This window comes from Littorina saxatilis, linkage group LG5 (genome assembly GCF_037325665.1).
Source record: "Littorina saxatilis isolate snail1 linkage group LG5, US_GU_Lsax_2.0, whole genome shotgun sequence".
Lineage (NCBI taxonomy): Eukaryota > Metazoa > Mollusca > Gastropoda > Littorinimorpha > Littorinidae > Littorina > Littorina saxatilis.
The window spans coordinates 40,589,164-40,606,891 of NC_090249.1; the positions used below are offsets into that span (position 1 = coordinate 40,589,164).

Here is a 17,728-nt window from a genome sequence, read left to right on the forward strand (position 1 = left end):
GGCGGAGGAGAAACGATATATGAAAGCAAAGTGTCCCGAGGATCGTCCAACTTTCAGCAGTCATTGATTTAATGGATGATAAGCTTAGACTAGGAAACTGCCACGAGTGTCTTGACGTCTCGCTCGAACGCCATGCTTGATAGGTCGTTTTTCATACTATTATAAGAAATATTATCAAGCAGCTGGCAAAATATAACTGTACTCTCTGATTATATTGAAAAACATGATTATATATAATTCATGAAGGTTTTTTTTAATATTTTTTTTTATACAAACACATATTTCTCTGTTATATATAATTTTCAAGCATTGCTAAAGAATCCTAATGCATCTTAAAATGTCTTATTGGTTGCTTGACATGTTAATTATGGTAAATATGTCATTTGTACTATAGTTAAACTTATCTTTTATTTCTTCTTGTTTGTTACCCCTCAATGGGCGAGGGCCGGATGAAAAAAAGCATGTATACATTGCTTATTCTGTCACCCTCGTAAAATAAATTTCAATTCAATTCAATTCAATACTCCCGACGAGACTTGTGTGAGAGACTCTGATTCGTTTACTGGGTTTAGGGTAGTGTCTTGAGCTGCGGACACCATAGACCACCTGTGACCTAAATGTGGAGTAACCCACCGGGTCAACGTTAGCACTAGTATGACATTAGTTCTCGACAAAACGTCTATAAATCATTCCTGTATGGTCAAACACATTTTCCTCTTATTTCTACTGTCTTTATTCTGAAGTGACTTTCTTCCGTCTTCTTCATGGGACCTTCTCCGTAAACAACCTGTTGAACATCGCACCAGGAATTACATGATTGGACTTCGGGATTCGGGTAATTAATAGACGATGTTTGGAAATAACTTTGTTGGGATGTTCAAGCTTTGTAGAAGAGTTGCGCTCCGCTTAAGGGCGACCAACAATAACACTTGGCCGACTAGTTCAAACCTCGATCAGAGCGAATAACTGGCTCCGATGTGTATGTTATACAGTGTCGGGCGGATAAAACCACATCTCATTACATAAGTATCTCAACAAATGTATACTGCATCTTCTTTCTAATGCTTGAAATGAGAGAAAGCCGCTTCTAATGGGACCCGTGTACGTCGTACCAAGCATGCGGCGATGTACTTAACCCTGGTCTGTTGATTGTGTGATAATGTAGGGTTAAGTTCAACCAGTAATTTATGCGCGTGTGCAAAAAAACAAGAACAAGGCTTTGTGTGTTTTGAAGGTCAAGAACAAAGGAACTGAAGTGTGTGCTTATTCTTTTAGTTTAGGCATAGGTTTCGTGAATGAAAAGTCAGATCCAAAACGATGACACTTAGCCCAAAGTCATTACTCAGCTAACATGCATCACGAGACGCAAATACAGTGGAAAGTAACATATTTGCTTATCTAACAGCAAAGTTGATGTGGAAAGTGAGCCAACACTCATCTAATGATTATTACAGTTGACCAAAGCTACCCTTTAAATGTTCTATTAATGGGGATAAAGATCAAATGGACTTCCTTTGAAAAAGAAAATGCGAGTCGTTCGTCTATATTTTCCTATAAAAAGCCATGGATAGATCTAAACATGGAAGGTTTGCGTCACGAGCGTCTTTCCTCTGGAATTCATTTAGCCACAGCGGGGATTACATTAATATTTTAGGCCTGTCTCGTAAAAGTATACAGAAATTGGATTGGGGTTTCGAAAAATAACACCACGTCACCACACACCAGAGAATAAAATGTCAGCTGAGTCCTGGATTCTTGAGTCCTAAATATCATTATATTAGCGTTTAATCGATGTGTAAGGTAGTCTTTTTTTAGACAGCAATTGTCCAGGTACCCAGGGTTTATTTTGCTTCACTGGAAATAACTGTGTCTGCGTGTTTATTGCCTGTGGAAGAGTTGTGCCCCTTCAGAAGGTTAGGCAATCACTACTGCTGATCAGTCAGTGAAGGCAAGCGATCACGTCGCCAGTGAACAGTGAGCTCTGTTGAACATATTGCTACAAGAAAAGCGGACAGTTTCGAAAATGCACATTGAAGCTAGAAATTCCTTGAGCCCCAATGATCGCCTGCTTTCACTGATCAGCGGGGTATAAGTTACCTTGCTGTTTCAAAGGGGCGGGACCCTTCTACAGCTAATGCAAATCAGAACATCGTCTGCTCTTCAAACGAGTTGACCCCTTTGCTTGGCAGCCCTGAAAGTCCAACACATGGTGTACTCGCCTTTGGTTAGTGATTCTGAAAATGTACTTTACTAGCCAAACCAACAATTTATTTCAGCAACTTTACTCCCATTTGGCGAGTAGATGAGTCCTAAATATCATTATATTAGCGAGTAGATGAGCATCTCTACTCGCCAGTTACATGATTCTACTCGCCATGACGAGTAAAATACTCGCCACTTTCAGGCCTGCTTAGTGCAATATAGCAAGGCGTTCACTTTTCATGCTAACATCTTCCATCCGTCAACAAATATTCGACAGATCTTGAGAGAACTTCAGTAGTCGTGTAACGCTTGACAGGATCATGTTACGAGTAGTAGCGTATGATCTCAACCTATTCCAAAAAGGAAATCTAATTTTGGAGGCCCTTAAATATACGGTTGTGACAGAGACTCATTTCTGATGAACCTTCCTACCCGTGAAAACGATCTTGTGAATCAATCAATCAATCAATATGAGGCTTATATCGCGCGTATTCCGTGGGTACAGTTCTAAGCGCAGGGATTTTTTTTATTTTTTTTTAGTTTGTTTTATGCAATTTATATCGCGCATATATTCAAGGCGCAGGGATTTATTTATGCCGTGTGAGATGGAATTTTTTTTACACAATACATCACGCAGTCACATCGGCCAGCAGATCGCAGCCATTTCGGCGCATATCCTACTTTTCACGGCCTATTATTCCAAGTCACACGGGTATTTTGGTGGACATTTTTATCTATGCCTATACAATTTTGCCAGGAAAGACCCTTTTGTCAATCGTGGGATCTTTAACGTGCACACCCCAATGTAGTGTACACGAATGTAGTGAATCACCACAGACTAGGCTTTTTGAATAATATAGGAGAACAATATAAATAATAATGAATAATATTTCTATAGCGCATGTATCCAGGCAGGGCCGGACTAGGCGAAGAGGAGGGGGGGGGGGGTTGCCAGTGGTGGCCCAGGGGGATGTCTCCCCTGGTGGCAGGGGCGGATCAGTTCATTTTATGACTGGTTTTTGTCAAAAGTATATTGTGAAGATATGGGTGTGAAGGCGCGAAGCGCCGAGCCGACGGCGCGAAGCGCCTAGCTTACTAGGGGGGTCCGGGGGCATGCCCCCCCGGAAAATTTTGAAAAAAAGGATGCAAAATGGTGCAATCTGGTGCATTCTGAGGATGATCATTACCAGTTTCAGGCAGCAGATTTTGTCACTGATTAATACCCCAAAAATTGAAACTTAATGTAAAATAAAGAAATGCATACCTCATTCAATATTTTTATTTTTTGGCCGGGAGGAGGGGTCCGGAAACCCTAGAACCCCCCCCCCCCTCGTTGTGGGGGTCAGGGGGCGAAGCCCCCTGAAGCTGACGGGTAGGTCATATTCTGAGATAGGAAAATGGTCGCTCCTTGCATGAGACGGCATAAAATAAGCAATAATAAAAAAAAAATTAAATAAGTAAGGTACATGTTTAGGCTAGGGGGGGGGGGTTGCGCAACCCCCATAACCCCCCCGGTAGTCCGGCCCTGCCAGGGTTTAACCCTGCTCAAAGCGCTGTACGATCAAAATCCTACGACAACAAAACATCATTTAACGTACAATCACACACATGTCAATGAATAACACATTGCTCTAAAAAAAAACATTATCACAAACACACGCATGGGCACACACACGAATACTTATACTTGACTGGCTGTTTTCTCTGCATAGTGGGAATATTAGCTTCATCAATGGGGAACATGCTGGTGTACATGCAGGTGTACATGATGGTGATCATGCTGTTGTACATAATGGTGTGGTTAATGGTGTGCATGATGATGTACATGATGGTGCATATGCTGGTGTGTATAATGGTGTACATGACGGTGTACATGCTGGTGTGCATGATGGTGTACATTATGGTGTACATGATGGTGTGTATAATGGTGTACATGACGGTGTACATGATGGTGAACATTATGGTGTATATTATGGTGTACATGATGGTATGTATAAAGGTGTACATGATGGTGTACATGATGGTGTTAGTGTTAGTGTTAGTGTAGACGAAGCTACTGAAGTGATTTCTGACTATGTCAATTTTTGTGAGGATATGATTGTTCCATCTAAGACAGTGAAATTGTACCCCAACAACAAACCTTGGATTTCAAAGTCTCTCAAAGCCACACTCAACGAGAAAAAGGCAGCATTTCAGACTGGAGATAGAGTAGAAAGGAAAGTAGTACAGAACAAGTTGAGGAAAGAAATTTTGGAAGCGAAGAGACAGTACAAAGAGAAAGTAGAGTCACAGTTTGAATCAGGTAGCTTAGCAGACGCATGGAAAGGACTTAAAACTTTGTCAGGACAGGCCAAATCAAAATCCAGTAGCGATGGCATGCCGATGAAAGAACAGGTTGAATTTTCTGAGAAATTAAACGAGTTCTATTGTAGATTCGAGAAAGATGATTTGAAGGATGATTTAGACAGCGTGACTTCCCAGCTTAAGGTAGATATGGCAGGTGATGAGGAGGACTTTGAAATTCAAGGCAAGACTGTTGAGAAGGTTTTTAGCAAGTTGAATGTAAAGAAAGCAGTTGGTCCTGATAACATCGGTGGACGTGTTTTGAGATCATGTGCCTGTCAGTTGTCCGTTGTTTTTAGCCGTTTGTTTAGTTGGTCTCTGAAAGATTGCACTGTGCCTAGACTCTGGAAAAACTCTACGATCTGCCCTGTCCCCAAGAACAACAAGCCCAAAACCCTGAATGACTATCGCCCTGTAGCTCTCACCTCTATTGTTATGAAGTGCTTTGAACGCATTGTCCTCTTTAGACTGCTCCATCAGGTCAAGCCCCATCAGGATCCCTTCCAGTTTGCATACAAGCAGAACAGATGCACAGATGACGCCACACTCACACTCTTACACAACGCATACACACACTTAGAAAAACCTGGCTCTTTTGTACGCATTCTTTTCATAGACTTCTCTTCTGCCTTCAACACTATCCAACCCTGCCTCATGGCCCGGAAACTTCTCCTCTACAGCGTGACTCCAAGGCTTATCCTGTAGATTATCAACTTTCTCGTTAACAGAACCCAGTCAGTCCGATTTAAGACAGCTCTATCGTCCCTTAGGTCCACCTCCATAGGCTCTCCACAGGGTACAGTTATCTCCCCTGTGTTGTTCACACTCTACACTAACGACTGCAGTGGCACTGACTCCACCCTTCTTATCAAATATTCAGATGATACAGCGCTAGAAGATCTCTCCAATAGTGACGCAACTTACTTTGCAGAAGTAGAACGTTTCAACGCCTGGTGTAAAGACAACTTTTTAGACCTAAATGTGACAAAAACCAAAGAACTTCTGATAGACTTTAGAAGAAACCCTGCCCCTGTCCCTGACCTGATGATTGATGGTGTGACTGTTGAGCGTGTGACTGAATATAAGTATCTTGGCACAGTTATCGATGATAAGCTGTCCTTCAATGCAAACACCACCCTCATACACAAAAAATGTCAGTCACGCATCTACTGCCTTCAGAAACTTAGGAAGTTGAATGTGAACTCTTCTATCCTTCAAACTTTCTACCGCTCTTTCATCGAGTCTGTCATCACTTTTGGTTTTGTGTCCTGGTATGGAGGTCTGAGTGTGAAGAACAGGAATGTCTTAGTGCGAATGGTGAATGTCAGTAGCAAGGTGATTGGCAGGCAGCAAGCAAGTGTGGAGTCCCTGTATGAAAAGCGTGTGGTGAGAAAGAGTAGGCGGATAGCTTCAGACAGGTCCCATGTCCTAGCCCACCTCTATGAACTCCTTCCCTCTGGCCGTAGACTTCGCACGCACAAAGCTAGGACACTCAGGCTGCAAAACAGCTTCATCCCCAAATCCATCACCCTTAGCAACATGTAAACACATCCACATACCCGACTCAGCCCCTCTTCTGCCAGTGCAATCAGTAGTAATGTACATGTATGTATTGGTTTTATGTACAACCGTATATTTCCTGCGATATATTGTATGTTATGATATTTTGCAATGATGTTTAGCCATAGTTCGTTATACGCGTAGGTGTGCGAGAATATGTAAGCGCAGTGCTTTAAAGATGTCCATGTTATATAGTGCTATATGTTTTATGTAAAATCAATGTCTTGTTTGTATTATTGTTATGTACCACCCCTGAATTTCTCTATGAGATAATAAAGTATTCTTATTCTTATTCTTATTCTTATTATGGGGTACATGACGGTGTACATGCTGGTATGCATAATGGTGTACATGCTGGTGTGAATAATGATGTACATGCTGGTGTGCATGCTGGTGTACATTATGGTGTACATGATGGTGTGTATAATGGTGTACATGACGGTGTACATTATGGTGTACATGATGGTGTGTATAATGGTGTGCATGACGGTGTACATTATGGTGTACATGATGGTGTGTATAATGGTGTACATGACGGTGTACATTATGGTGTACATGATGGTGTGTATAATGGTGTACATGATGGTGTACATTATGGGGTACATGACGGTGTACATGATGGTGTACATTATGGGGTACATGACGGTGTACATGATGGTGTACATTATGGGGTACATGACGGTGTACATGATGGTGTACATGATGGTGTGTATAATGGTGTACATGACGGTGTATATTATGGTGTACATGACGGTGTACATGATGGTGTGTATAATGGTGTACATGACGGTGTACATTATGGGGTACATGACGGTGTACATGATGGTGTGCATAATGGTGTACATGACGGTGTACATTATGGGGTACATGACGGTGTACATGATGGTGTACATGATGGTGTGTATAATGGTGTACATGCTGATGTACATTATGGTTGTATATGCTGGTGTACACGATGGTGTACAAGACGGTGTACATGACGGTGTACATACTGGTGTACACTATGGTGTACATGATGGTGTACATGATGGTGTACATGATGGTGTACATGACGGTGTACATGATGGTGTGTATAATGGTGTACATGCTGGTGTATAATGGTGTACATGCTGGTGTACATACTGGTGTACATTATGGTGTACATGATGGTATACATGACGGTGTACATGCTGGTGTACACACTGGTGTACATTATGGTGTACATTATGGTGTGTATAATGGTGTACATGATGGTGTACATACTGGTGTACATTATGGGGTACATGACGGTGTATACAATGGTGTATATGCTGGTGTACATTATGGTGTACATGATGGTTTACATGACGGTGTGTATTATGGTGTATATATACTGGTGTACATTATGGTGTACATGATGGTGTACATGATGGTGTGTATAATGGTGTATATACTGGTGTACATTATGGTGTACATGATGGTGTACATGATGGTGTACATGTTGGTGTACATGCTGGTGTACATGCTGGTGTGCATGAAGGTGTACATGCTGGTGTACTGGGACGTGCAAACCCGACATTAATAAAATGTCACACTTTCTTAAAAAAAAAACCACACCATTACTCCAAAGACAGATAATGTTGATCCTCTCACTCGTGTAAAATCCTTACTTTCTTCGTTATCAAATTCAAGAAAGGGCGCACTTTGAGGGATCAAACAGACAAAACTAACACTTTTCCAAGCAAAAAGCTTGTGTGCACCAATACTCTTTTCGTGCACAAAGTACGCAGCAAGAGTTCAGCAAGGTCTTCGTGTGAAAGGCGCCACGCTAAATCCTATGCCACATCAAAAATCAAGCACCAAGGCAGAGGAATGACGCTCAACGAAATCCGCTCCCAAGGCTTCTGGATACCTGGAGGCTCCAAGCAGGTCGCGAAGGTTCTCAGCAAGTGTGTCGTCTGCAGAAAGCTGCGAAGTGACGCCCAAGGTCAAGAGATGGCTGATCTACCCAAAGAAAGAGTCGAACCATCCCCTCCCTTCACGTACGTGGGAATGGACTGTTTCGGACCTATGTTGGTGAAGAACGGAAGAAAGGAAGTGAAGCGCTACGGTCTTCTCTTCACCTGTTTCTGCTCCAGAGCGGTTCATCTTGAAATGCTCGACGATATGACCACAGACTCGCTCATCAACGGCATTCGCTGCTTCATCGCAATCAGGGGTGCCGCGCAGAAGATTTTCTGTGACCAAGGTACCAACTTTGTGGGAGCAGACAATGAATTGAGGAGCGCGTTGAAGGAAATGGATGAAGATGAACTCAAACAGCGGCTCAGAGACCACCAAATCCAGTTTGTCTTCAACACTCCATACGCAAGCCACGCAGGTGGTGTGTGGGAGAGACAAGTACAGACCGTGAAATCAGTGCTACGAGCCATGACTGCACTCTGCCCCGGACGACTTGACGACTCGTCTCTTCGTACGGTGTTGTACGAAGCCATGGCCATCGTGAACTGTCGACCCATCACTGCTGTTCACCAAGGTGACCCAACCTCACCAGAACCCCTCACTCCAAACCACATCCTCACCATGAAATCCAGTGTTCCCCTTTCCCCACCAGGCAAGTTCATGACAGAGGACTTGTTTCTGCGAAAACGCTGGCGTCGCGTCCAGTTCCTGGCACAGCAGTTCTGGTCAAGATGGCGCAAGGAGTACATCTTGGCACTCACCCAGCGACAGAAGTGGCTTCACCCCAAGAGGAACCTCAAGGTGAGAGACGTGGTTCTGGTGAAAGACCAAGAACTTCCCCGCAACCAGTGGCCACTGGCAAGAGTGGTTGCAGCATCACCAGACGACGACGGTCTTGTTCGCCATGTGACCTTGAACATTGCAGCCAAAGATCTCGACAAAAATGGCAAAAGACGTTCCAAGCTTTCTGTTGTCGAGCGACCTGTCCACAAGCTCATCCTCATCCTCGAGAGCAACTGACTTTATGTGGAGGATCAGTGACCATGAGCAGTATTTGTGACAATCATTGTTGCGCCTGTGTGATAGAAATTTCCATGATTCATGTTTAATTTTTGGTTCTTGTATTACAAGTATTTTTATGAATCCTGTAAATTGGTGGGAGTGTGAAAGGCGCCACGCTAAATCCTATGCCACATCCATCTTTTAAATTATGTTAGTCCAAATCTGTTCCAGATCCAGCTTTTTTGTTGTTGCTCTTTTTTGATCACTAAAGTTCTACAAGTTTGATAGTTTTTAGAGGTTTTTTTTTGGGTTTTTTTCCTTACACCTGTTCCTTGTCCCGGTGTGCACGCACGCCGCCCCGTCCCTGCACTCACTGTTCCATCCACATCTGAATTTCGTTCCGCTGCCAGACTTGTCGATTTTACAGACGCTCCAGGGAGGGATGTCGGGTCGCTGCGGTAGGCTACCCTCGGAAGATGACACTGCACTTCTGCTGAGTCACTTCGACGGTGTTCAGTAGTGGGTCTGTCCCGAGCTAACGGACGCAGCCCACTACCTACTATGCCCCCTACTAACGACATTGACTGCTAAGTCGCGGAGCCAGACTGAGTGAGGGTCCCCTCCAGAGAGCAGACCGCCACCACGTCCCTCCGTCGACCCCCCAGAACGTCACACGTTGAGGACTGACAGCAGAAGTACTATTCAGGGAAGGATCGAACAGGAACACTGAGACCAAGGTCACCATGAGAGCTCCGAGCATGAAGGGCCACAAGAGCAATGACACTTTATAATTTTGGATGATTAATGAGATGAGGATGATTATAATGATGATGCTATGGATTTCCAATTTGGTTTGAGACTACGTGACAGGGCAGCACTCTACGCTTACTGTCATAATATATCCTGGTGTCAACCAGGCCCGAGAACTGCAGCACCTGCGGTGTTGGTCAGGTAAACAGAACCTGAGCACCCTCAAAGTCGCATTCGTTAAGTGAATGACACTCAGCTGTGTGATTCCAGCCTTCCCATAGGAACCATAGCACTTCCACTCTGGGTAGAGCCGACCGTAGCCCGAAAAACCCACATGACCCTGATGGGATTCGAACCCACGACCTCCCGGCCCACAGCCCGATGCGCTAACCACTGCGCTACGGGGGCCGGTTTTTAGAGTTTATTTAGTTATTAATTTTACACCAAATATATAAAATAGATTCAAGGTTCATTCAGAATATGTAGGAAGACTTTGCTGTAAGAATCTTGTGCGCTTCCTGTTCCGGCGCTTCCGGTCTGCCATTTTTCTAAGCATGAGCCACAGTTTTTTGTTCCATCAATATCAGCCATAAACATGACGCACAAAGGCCATCATTGGGTAAATATTGTTCAATTTGTTTCTATTGTTAATTTTCTGTTCAGGAATAAGTATATTTGTCTTGTAGTAGGGAAAAGTTTATTGTTTTGTACGTTTTTTGGTACGGCCTTTCACCATGTGGTGTTTTAGTGTTCGCCATGATGTGCGCACTTTTGCAAAGTTCATTTTACTGTTTAATTAGTGGTTAGTGTGTCAAATTCAAGTAAGAGTGGTATTTTGAACATGTCTGTCTTTCATCTAAAGTGTATGGAAATGCATTTGTGCCAAAGATAACGCTGCATAGGTATTTTGTTTTTAACCATTTTTTAGTCAACAGTATGCTTACCTGTGATTCAGAATAAGTTTTTTGGTTTGTTTTGTTATCCCTTTTTGTGTAAATTGTGTAAGAAATAAAGGTAATGATCAGAGCTCTTTTTCCAAGTTGGTAGAATTCTCATTATCTCCCTTTAAGTGTAACAGAACATTACATTTCCTAAATGACAAGTTTCACAGGTTGTTTCCCTTTGTTTTTTGTAGTGTCAGTGTAATGTTAGTAGTTGCTGTTCATTATTAGTATGGTTGAGTGATTGTTATGTCACATTGGTTTCAGTTTGACGGTGCAGTATGTTGGAACTACAGTTGATTAGGCCAAAAAAAAAAATAGGTGTGGTTACGGTAACATAGCCACACAAAAAAATAGGGTAGGAAGGTAGGCAATCACTTTTTTTTTTTTAACTTTTTTTTGTAATATGTACAAATTAAACCTACTTGACAGGGAAATAAGTGTGCGACTCGGGCGATTTCGCTTTCATTGCGTTTTCTGCACTCGTTTTCTTGGTTTTTTGTGTGTTTTTTTGACAAATGTAATAAAAAGTTATAGGGTCGGCCCCTAAAAATAGGGTAGGTCGGGTTACCGTAACCACACCTTTTTTTTTTAGGCCTTAAACATCACTTCAACTACTCATCAGTTCTGCCAGGCTTTGTTTTGTGCGGCTGTGACACTTCGTGATGAAATGCTTTTTGACAATCACCTTTGTGTCTTGGATACATAACTCTTTTCCCACTTTGTCTAAAATGAAAAGCAGCCCCCGTTTTTTTACACGGCAGCGTTGACATCTTTTGAATACTACTCTTTAAGGTTACATAGGGAAGTGGGGCAGCGTGTGTGTCAATTGCCTGCTGCATAATAACTTTCGTGGACAAAAAAAAATAAATTAACGTAACATCTCGTGCTAAAATACGAACTTTACTCAAGAACTAGTTACCATCCAGAACAAAGACGTCCCACGAATCCTTGCGTTCTAGGGACTACTTGTCGTTCTGTCGCATATGTTACGTATATAACGACCTTAGTTTGCCTTTATAAATGACATTAGATCCAGGGCGTAATGCATCTTCAGTGACATGCACTGAAGTTTGTGACCGCGACCTAAAATGTGAAGAGTCATGATGGATGACAGCGGGAACTTTACATTCCACACAGCAAGAAAAGGAGCAGGAAATAAAATAGGTTTAACTAAGCCAAACGAGAGGGTAAACAAACAACTAAAGTCACATGAAAAAAACGAAATACAATTGAATTGACATTTACTAAACAAATCAAAAATAAGAGACAACGAGATACAATGAAAAGTGATATAGAAAAGTATGAAACTAAATAGGCCTACAGAAAAGAGGGAAAACGAAACGAAGCAAAATGGAATTAAACGAAACAAGATCTGTGCCAACTCAACTGACGAAACGAAAATAACCCAAACGAAATGAAACGAATGAATTAAAAATATATTGAACTGAACAAAATAAGGTAAAACAAAACGAAACCACATGAAACAAAAAATGTGAACAGGAATGGAAACAAACCAAATGGTGAGAACAAAAACACTAGTAAACAGTAACAAATTGGAAGTGGACCAGAAGAAAATAAAACGCATCAGAAAACCGTAAGAGACCAGTAGATAATCGTTTAACTACCTGACTTTATAACGCTAAACTCTTCTACTGAATAAGTTACTCTCGAGGCTACCAGCCAATGACCTAGCTAACTTTTGAGCAAGAAAGCGAAGGAAGGAACAAACGAACTAACAAACGATCAGAGGAACGAACAATGGATCGAACGATTCAACACTTATGAAACAAAGACGGATTTTTCCATCAATATATAACGTGGATCCTGGTAAAAGAAACGCGCCACAGTCTCGCAACCTGTTGCGAGTGATATTTTTTTCGTTTTCAAACTGCTGTAAAATATGAACCAGAAAAGGTACGTCAAAACTAAAAACAGATTCGTGCAGCATGATATGTTAGTGGCTGTACGATGAATGCATGTATATATAATTGATGTTGTTGTTTTTTTACCTCATTATAAATTGTGAGTAGGGGTGAAGTGACTCGTGATCGCCGGCAAACGTGGCACTTTGACACGCTCCAAAAATCGTTAAATGCATATTTTACATCTAGGTTGGTTTTCTTGTTCGAGTTCCCCTCTCGTAGGCGAACTCCCCAGAGTCACATCTAAATTCAGAAACAGTTTTACCCTACTTCGACATTTTTAGGCTGAACATATTTCAAAGAGAACCTTGAACAACTTAAAAAAGAAAGCCATCTCTTTGTTTCCTCTCACAATGCCAGTCTCTTGCAACGCCCTTTGCATGCACATAATGCGTGCTAAAGACACATTCTTTTGCTTTTCAAGTTGTCACAAAGCCGGCCCCAGGAATGATAGGATTTGGATTCCAGACTTTAGCGCTGTTATGCTGAAAAGAGTTGAGGGGTGTTGAAACTTTGGGAACACATCACAACCCTAGTAACACATTGTTTCTGAGTATTGCTGTCACCTCAAAGACTTTCCAGGACTTGGAACGGTACGAGCTAAGGATGAGCGATATCCCCGACATCTACATACACTTGACATAATCTGAGTAAAAGATGGCCAAAAAAACCTCGGTTGGATATTAAACTGCTTGAATGTGTTTTGCATTAATCTACTCCTGTACATATATTTTTGTTTTAATTCTGGATGTCTCATGCTTGTATATATATCTATTAAAGGTGATTTGACTTGATTTGATTTGATTTGATATTTTATACTCAGATCGTTTGTTAAATCACCCGAGAGTATCAAATCAGTGAACTGAAAACTGTAAGTTTTTATTAACAGGTTGCCTTGAAATGATAGGACGACGGAAGTAACACTAGAGTAATTACACAGGGGGGACAGTGGGAATTAGGGTACCATGGCACAGGTAGGGGGGGGGGGCGGTGTCATTTTAGATAAATGGTGGTTGGTGTCCTGTTTTCCTCCTTGGGTTGAAACAATGCAGGGGAATTGTACACGCTTATATAAATCCAAACTCTCTCTCTCTCTCTCTCTCCCTCTCTCTCTCTCTCTCTCTCTCTCTCTCTCTCTCTCTCTCTCTCTCTCTCTCTCTCTCTCTCTCTCTCTCTCTCTAGTGCTTTTGAACTCTATCCTATGCAGTAATACCCAACATATTAGTGCGCAGCACCATGCGTGTTGTAAAGCACGATCAAGTGCATTAAAACGACGTTAAAATGTTGGTTTAAGACATAATGCACGACCAAAAAGGGGTGAAGGTGGGGGCTGCAGTGCAAAGTCGAAACTCGAAACAATATGGACCAAGGTTCTTTGAGAAAACAGATGATATTTTAAATGTGAGAGACATGTTTATGGCTGTCTTTTCAAAGAATGTTATGGGAACACGGGGAAAGTGGGGGGGGGGGTGTGTTGACAAAGATGCAGTGTAGATGCAATGCGTGGGCAGAGGTGCACAATACTGGGCTAAACATGGCGTCTGAAGTCGTATGCTTTTCAAGGGTCTTTTTGAAAAAAAACATATAAAACTTAATTTACACCTTGAAATTTATGGTTGAATATTGGTCAGACAATGACATTTTCTTTCACACTAGTTGTGAACATTTCATTTTGAGTCATCTGATTTAAAATTATTTGTTTGTTGACACAACTAGACTTGGTTTTAATGGCGGCCAAGTCGAGAACACGCAGTGAATATATTTTTCTTAAAAAAACTAAAAGGCAGGTTGTAAAAAAGTCTATAGGGCAAAAAATCCCTGTCTTAATTGCAGAAGATACCATTCAACATGTGCGAGTACTTATCATGCCTTTTAAAACACTGCTAATTGTTAGCGGGGGCCCGAAATCCACGTTGCGCGAGTTACGTTTGGTGTCCAAACTCATCACGATCTTTCTGCCCTACGTGCATAAACAGAACATCAATTTTCAGTTGTCCTTTCACAACAAACAAAATTGTTTGTCCAGCAACAAAATAAGAGAAAACTCAATTAGTATGGAAAAGTTGTCAACAGATGCGGAATGTAATCTTTTAAGCATTTGGTGTCCATGAGTAACTTACGAACACCCCGTTTTACCCGTTCAAAAGCCGCACCGGTGGGCAAAAAGTGCAATGAGTGGTGTACACAACGTTAGAAAATACCCACAACATCTCTAACCAATATTCACCTTGCCCACAATTTCCTTTACCAAGCTAACATTTCACGCGAAAAAAATTTCCGTGTCCACTTTTGAACACGTTACTTACGTGACAGAACATGCTGCTTGGCGCTTGTTTTAGTCGATGTTTTGGTGGTACAGCCTGCATTAAAGGCACAGTGCAGCTCACAGCCTTCGTTTTGCGTTTTTGTTGCAGCTGAGTGCATTTACAGTTCAAAAATCCTCCTATGGTAGTAAAACAAACCCAAAACTACCCAACGACATCTGTGAAGCTCGACAGTTTCTTGTTCACGCGAGTGCATAAATTAACCTAGTCATTACGTGGTGTTTGGTCGGAGTTCGATTCAACTGAGTGATTCCGGCCTCCATTTTGTTTGACACAAACTCATGATGATGTCTGACATAGTTTGCTAGTGACGTGTCTTTTTGTGCATGATGTGGTGATCTACCTGATCTAAATTTAGATCCAAAAATAGGTCAAGACCAGCCGGGTCCGAGTACGAAATTAATTCGTAAAAAAATCGCAGTTCTTGACTCTTTGGGTGCAAGTCAATGAAACTTGGTAGTTCTTCTAACGGATAGCTGCCTGAGGTATGACTCCGGGCACCTGGATTTGACAAGTTCAGTACCTTTAACTAAACAATCATTTGAGCCAAGATAGAACAATTCATTTCAAATGTTGTCCTACTAAAGGAAAACGAGACATAGAGCAAGATGTCAGCAAAATGATGGTGTCCCAAGAAGCTTACGCAACATTTTATTAGGGTTAGCGATTCACTGCATCGTTTCTGATTTGTAGTTTATAACATACGTGATAAAATATTTCCATGAACAGTTACGGTCAACTTAAAAGTTGATTTGGGGATTGTTACCGATGTTTTAAATGCACTATGACGGAAGTTATTTGGACTCGATTTTTGGTGTAGCAAAACTTAAAACCGCAATAGAGAAACAAAAAAACATTCACTTTTTGAACATTGATTACAATAAAAAACGCTGGCGCTGGACCCGAGTACTCTTCAGACTGGCTCGCTCCCCCAGTATGAAAGTTTTTGTCTTGTGCACATGGATTTTTAAAAAAAATAATAATAATTTATTTTACACAATTAAAAAAATTATTAGAGTAAAATAAAACATTAAGAAGTTCATAATAAACAATAGTAAACAAGAATTAAAAAAAAAAAAAAATAGACCACCCATGCCGGGAATCGAACCCGGATCACTTTGGCCATAGGCGGACGTGCTTTCGTCTTGTGCACGTGGATTTAAAAAAAAAAAATTTTTTATTTATTTTACACAATTAAAAAAATTATTAGAGTAAAATAAAACATTAAAACGTTCATAATAAACAATAGTAAACAAGAATTTAAAAAAAAAATTATTTATTTATTTTACACAATTAAAAAAATTATTAGAGTGAAATAAAACATTAAAACGTTCATAATAAACAATAGTAAAGAAGAATTTTAAAAAAAAATTAAAAAAATATAGACCGCCCATGCCGGGAATCGAGCCCGGATCACTTTGGCGATAGGCGGACGTGATTCGCACCAGCTAGCTGGCTGTTCCATTAGCTGCACGGCAGTTGTACTCCCACCGCCAAACCTCCCCCCGTTAAGAGTCGTTTTTGTGGAATATTTCGCATTTAGGTCCCAGGTAACATTATGAAGTTTTAATACGATCAATCGGACCTATTATCAAGTTAGTGTATCAACTTTTGAAAGAACTGCGCCCAGTAGTTTCCCAGCAATAAGCTGTTAAGTCGAGACAGACACACACACACACACACACACACACACACACAGACACACAATTAAAGTCTGCAGGACCCTCCTACTGCGTACTCGGGGATAATTTTATTCTTACAAAACACTCATATTTCATAAGCTAAATGCAAGAAATTTCCCTTTGTGTCAGTTTTCATGCTTCATTAAAACACTACGGTGTCCATTATGTAAGACATGAACTACTTGAGTAATATATATATAGCCTGACAAAAGTTGTCAGTTGTAGAGATCCTGCGGCACACATTATACAGGCAAAATAACTCTCCTAAAATATACACTCTGTTTTACACCCAGTTTTGCTCTGCCGCATCTAACAAACAACTGTTTGAGAAAAAGATCCTTTCACTTTTAGTATAATTTGAAGATATATTTACACGTTGTACAGGCCTCAAATTTTACTGAATTTAAAACACTTTCAATATTTGGGAATCATGTCCTCATTGTTGGGCCAAGTGTTGTGCACCTCAACGTATTAATAATCAAATTTGGTCACCGGCCCGAGATCTACCTCCCCCCTCCCCCGCCTCTCTCTCTCTCTCTCTCTAGTCCCTCTTTAGGGCGAGGGCCAGATGCAAAAAAGCATATCTATGCTTATTCTTGTCACCCTCGAAAAATAAAGATTTGTCATTGACATTGTCATCGTCTCTCTCTCTCTCTCTCTCTCTCTCTCTCTCTCTCTCTCTCTCTCTCTCTCTCTCTCTCTCTCTCTCTCTCTCTCTCTCTCTCTCTCTCTCTCTCTCTCTCTCGGATCCCCCCCTCGCCACCCTTTTCTCGACATTCTCTCTCCCTCTCTGTCTCTCTCTCTCTCTCTCTCTCTCTCTCTCTCTCTCTCTCTCTCTCTCTCTCTCTCTCTCTCTCTCTCTCTCTTTCTCGTGACTTTCTCGTGACTTTCTCAGCATAAAGCTCTAGCAAATAATTTCACATGTTGGCGAACAAGCGTATGCGTTGTTTCGTGAATCTGAATAAACATAACAGTGCCAACTCACCCTGTCACCTGCACCTCACGAAGCAGAAAAGCCGAGCATGAGGGTGTTAAAGGGAGCGAATCCTTTTTCTCCCGATACATTAGAGCAGAAATTG

The 17,728-nt window shown here is 41.5% G+C and overlaps 2 protein-coding genes across 2 annotated transcripts; one reads left to right on the top strand and one right to left on the bottom strand.

Annotated features, from left to right (window-relative positions):
* Positions 1-762: 762 nt before the first annotated feature.
* Positions 763-7,034, bottom strand: LOC138967758 (dynein heavy chain-like). Its single transcript, XM_070340414.1, has 3 exons — positions 6,421-7,034; positions 3,890-4,078; positions 763-787 (listed from the first exon to the last, which is right to left on the bottom strand). The coding sequence occupies exons 1-3, from the start codon at positions 7,032-7,034 to the stop codon at positions 763-765; spliced, it is 828 nt and encodes a 275-aa protein (XP_070196515.1).
* A 901-nt stretch (positions 7,035-7,935) lies between these two features.
* LOC138967759 (uncharacterized) lies at positions 7,936-9,045 on the top strand. Its single transcript, XM_070340415.1, has one exon. It carries the CDS (start codon positions 7,936-7,938, stop codon positions 9,043-9,045), a length of 1,110 nt encoding a protein of 369 aa, XP_070196516.1.
* The last annotated feature ends 8,683 nt before the right edge of the window (positions 9,046-17,728 follow it).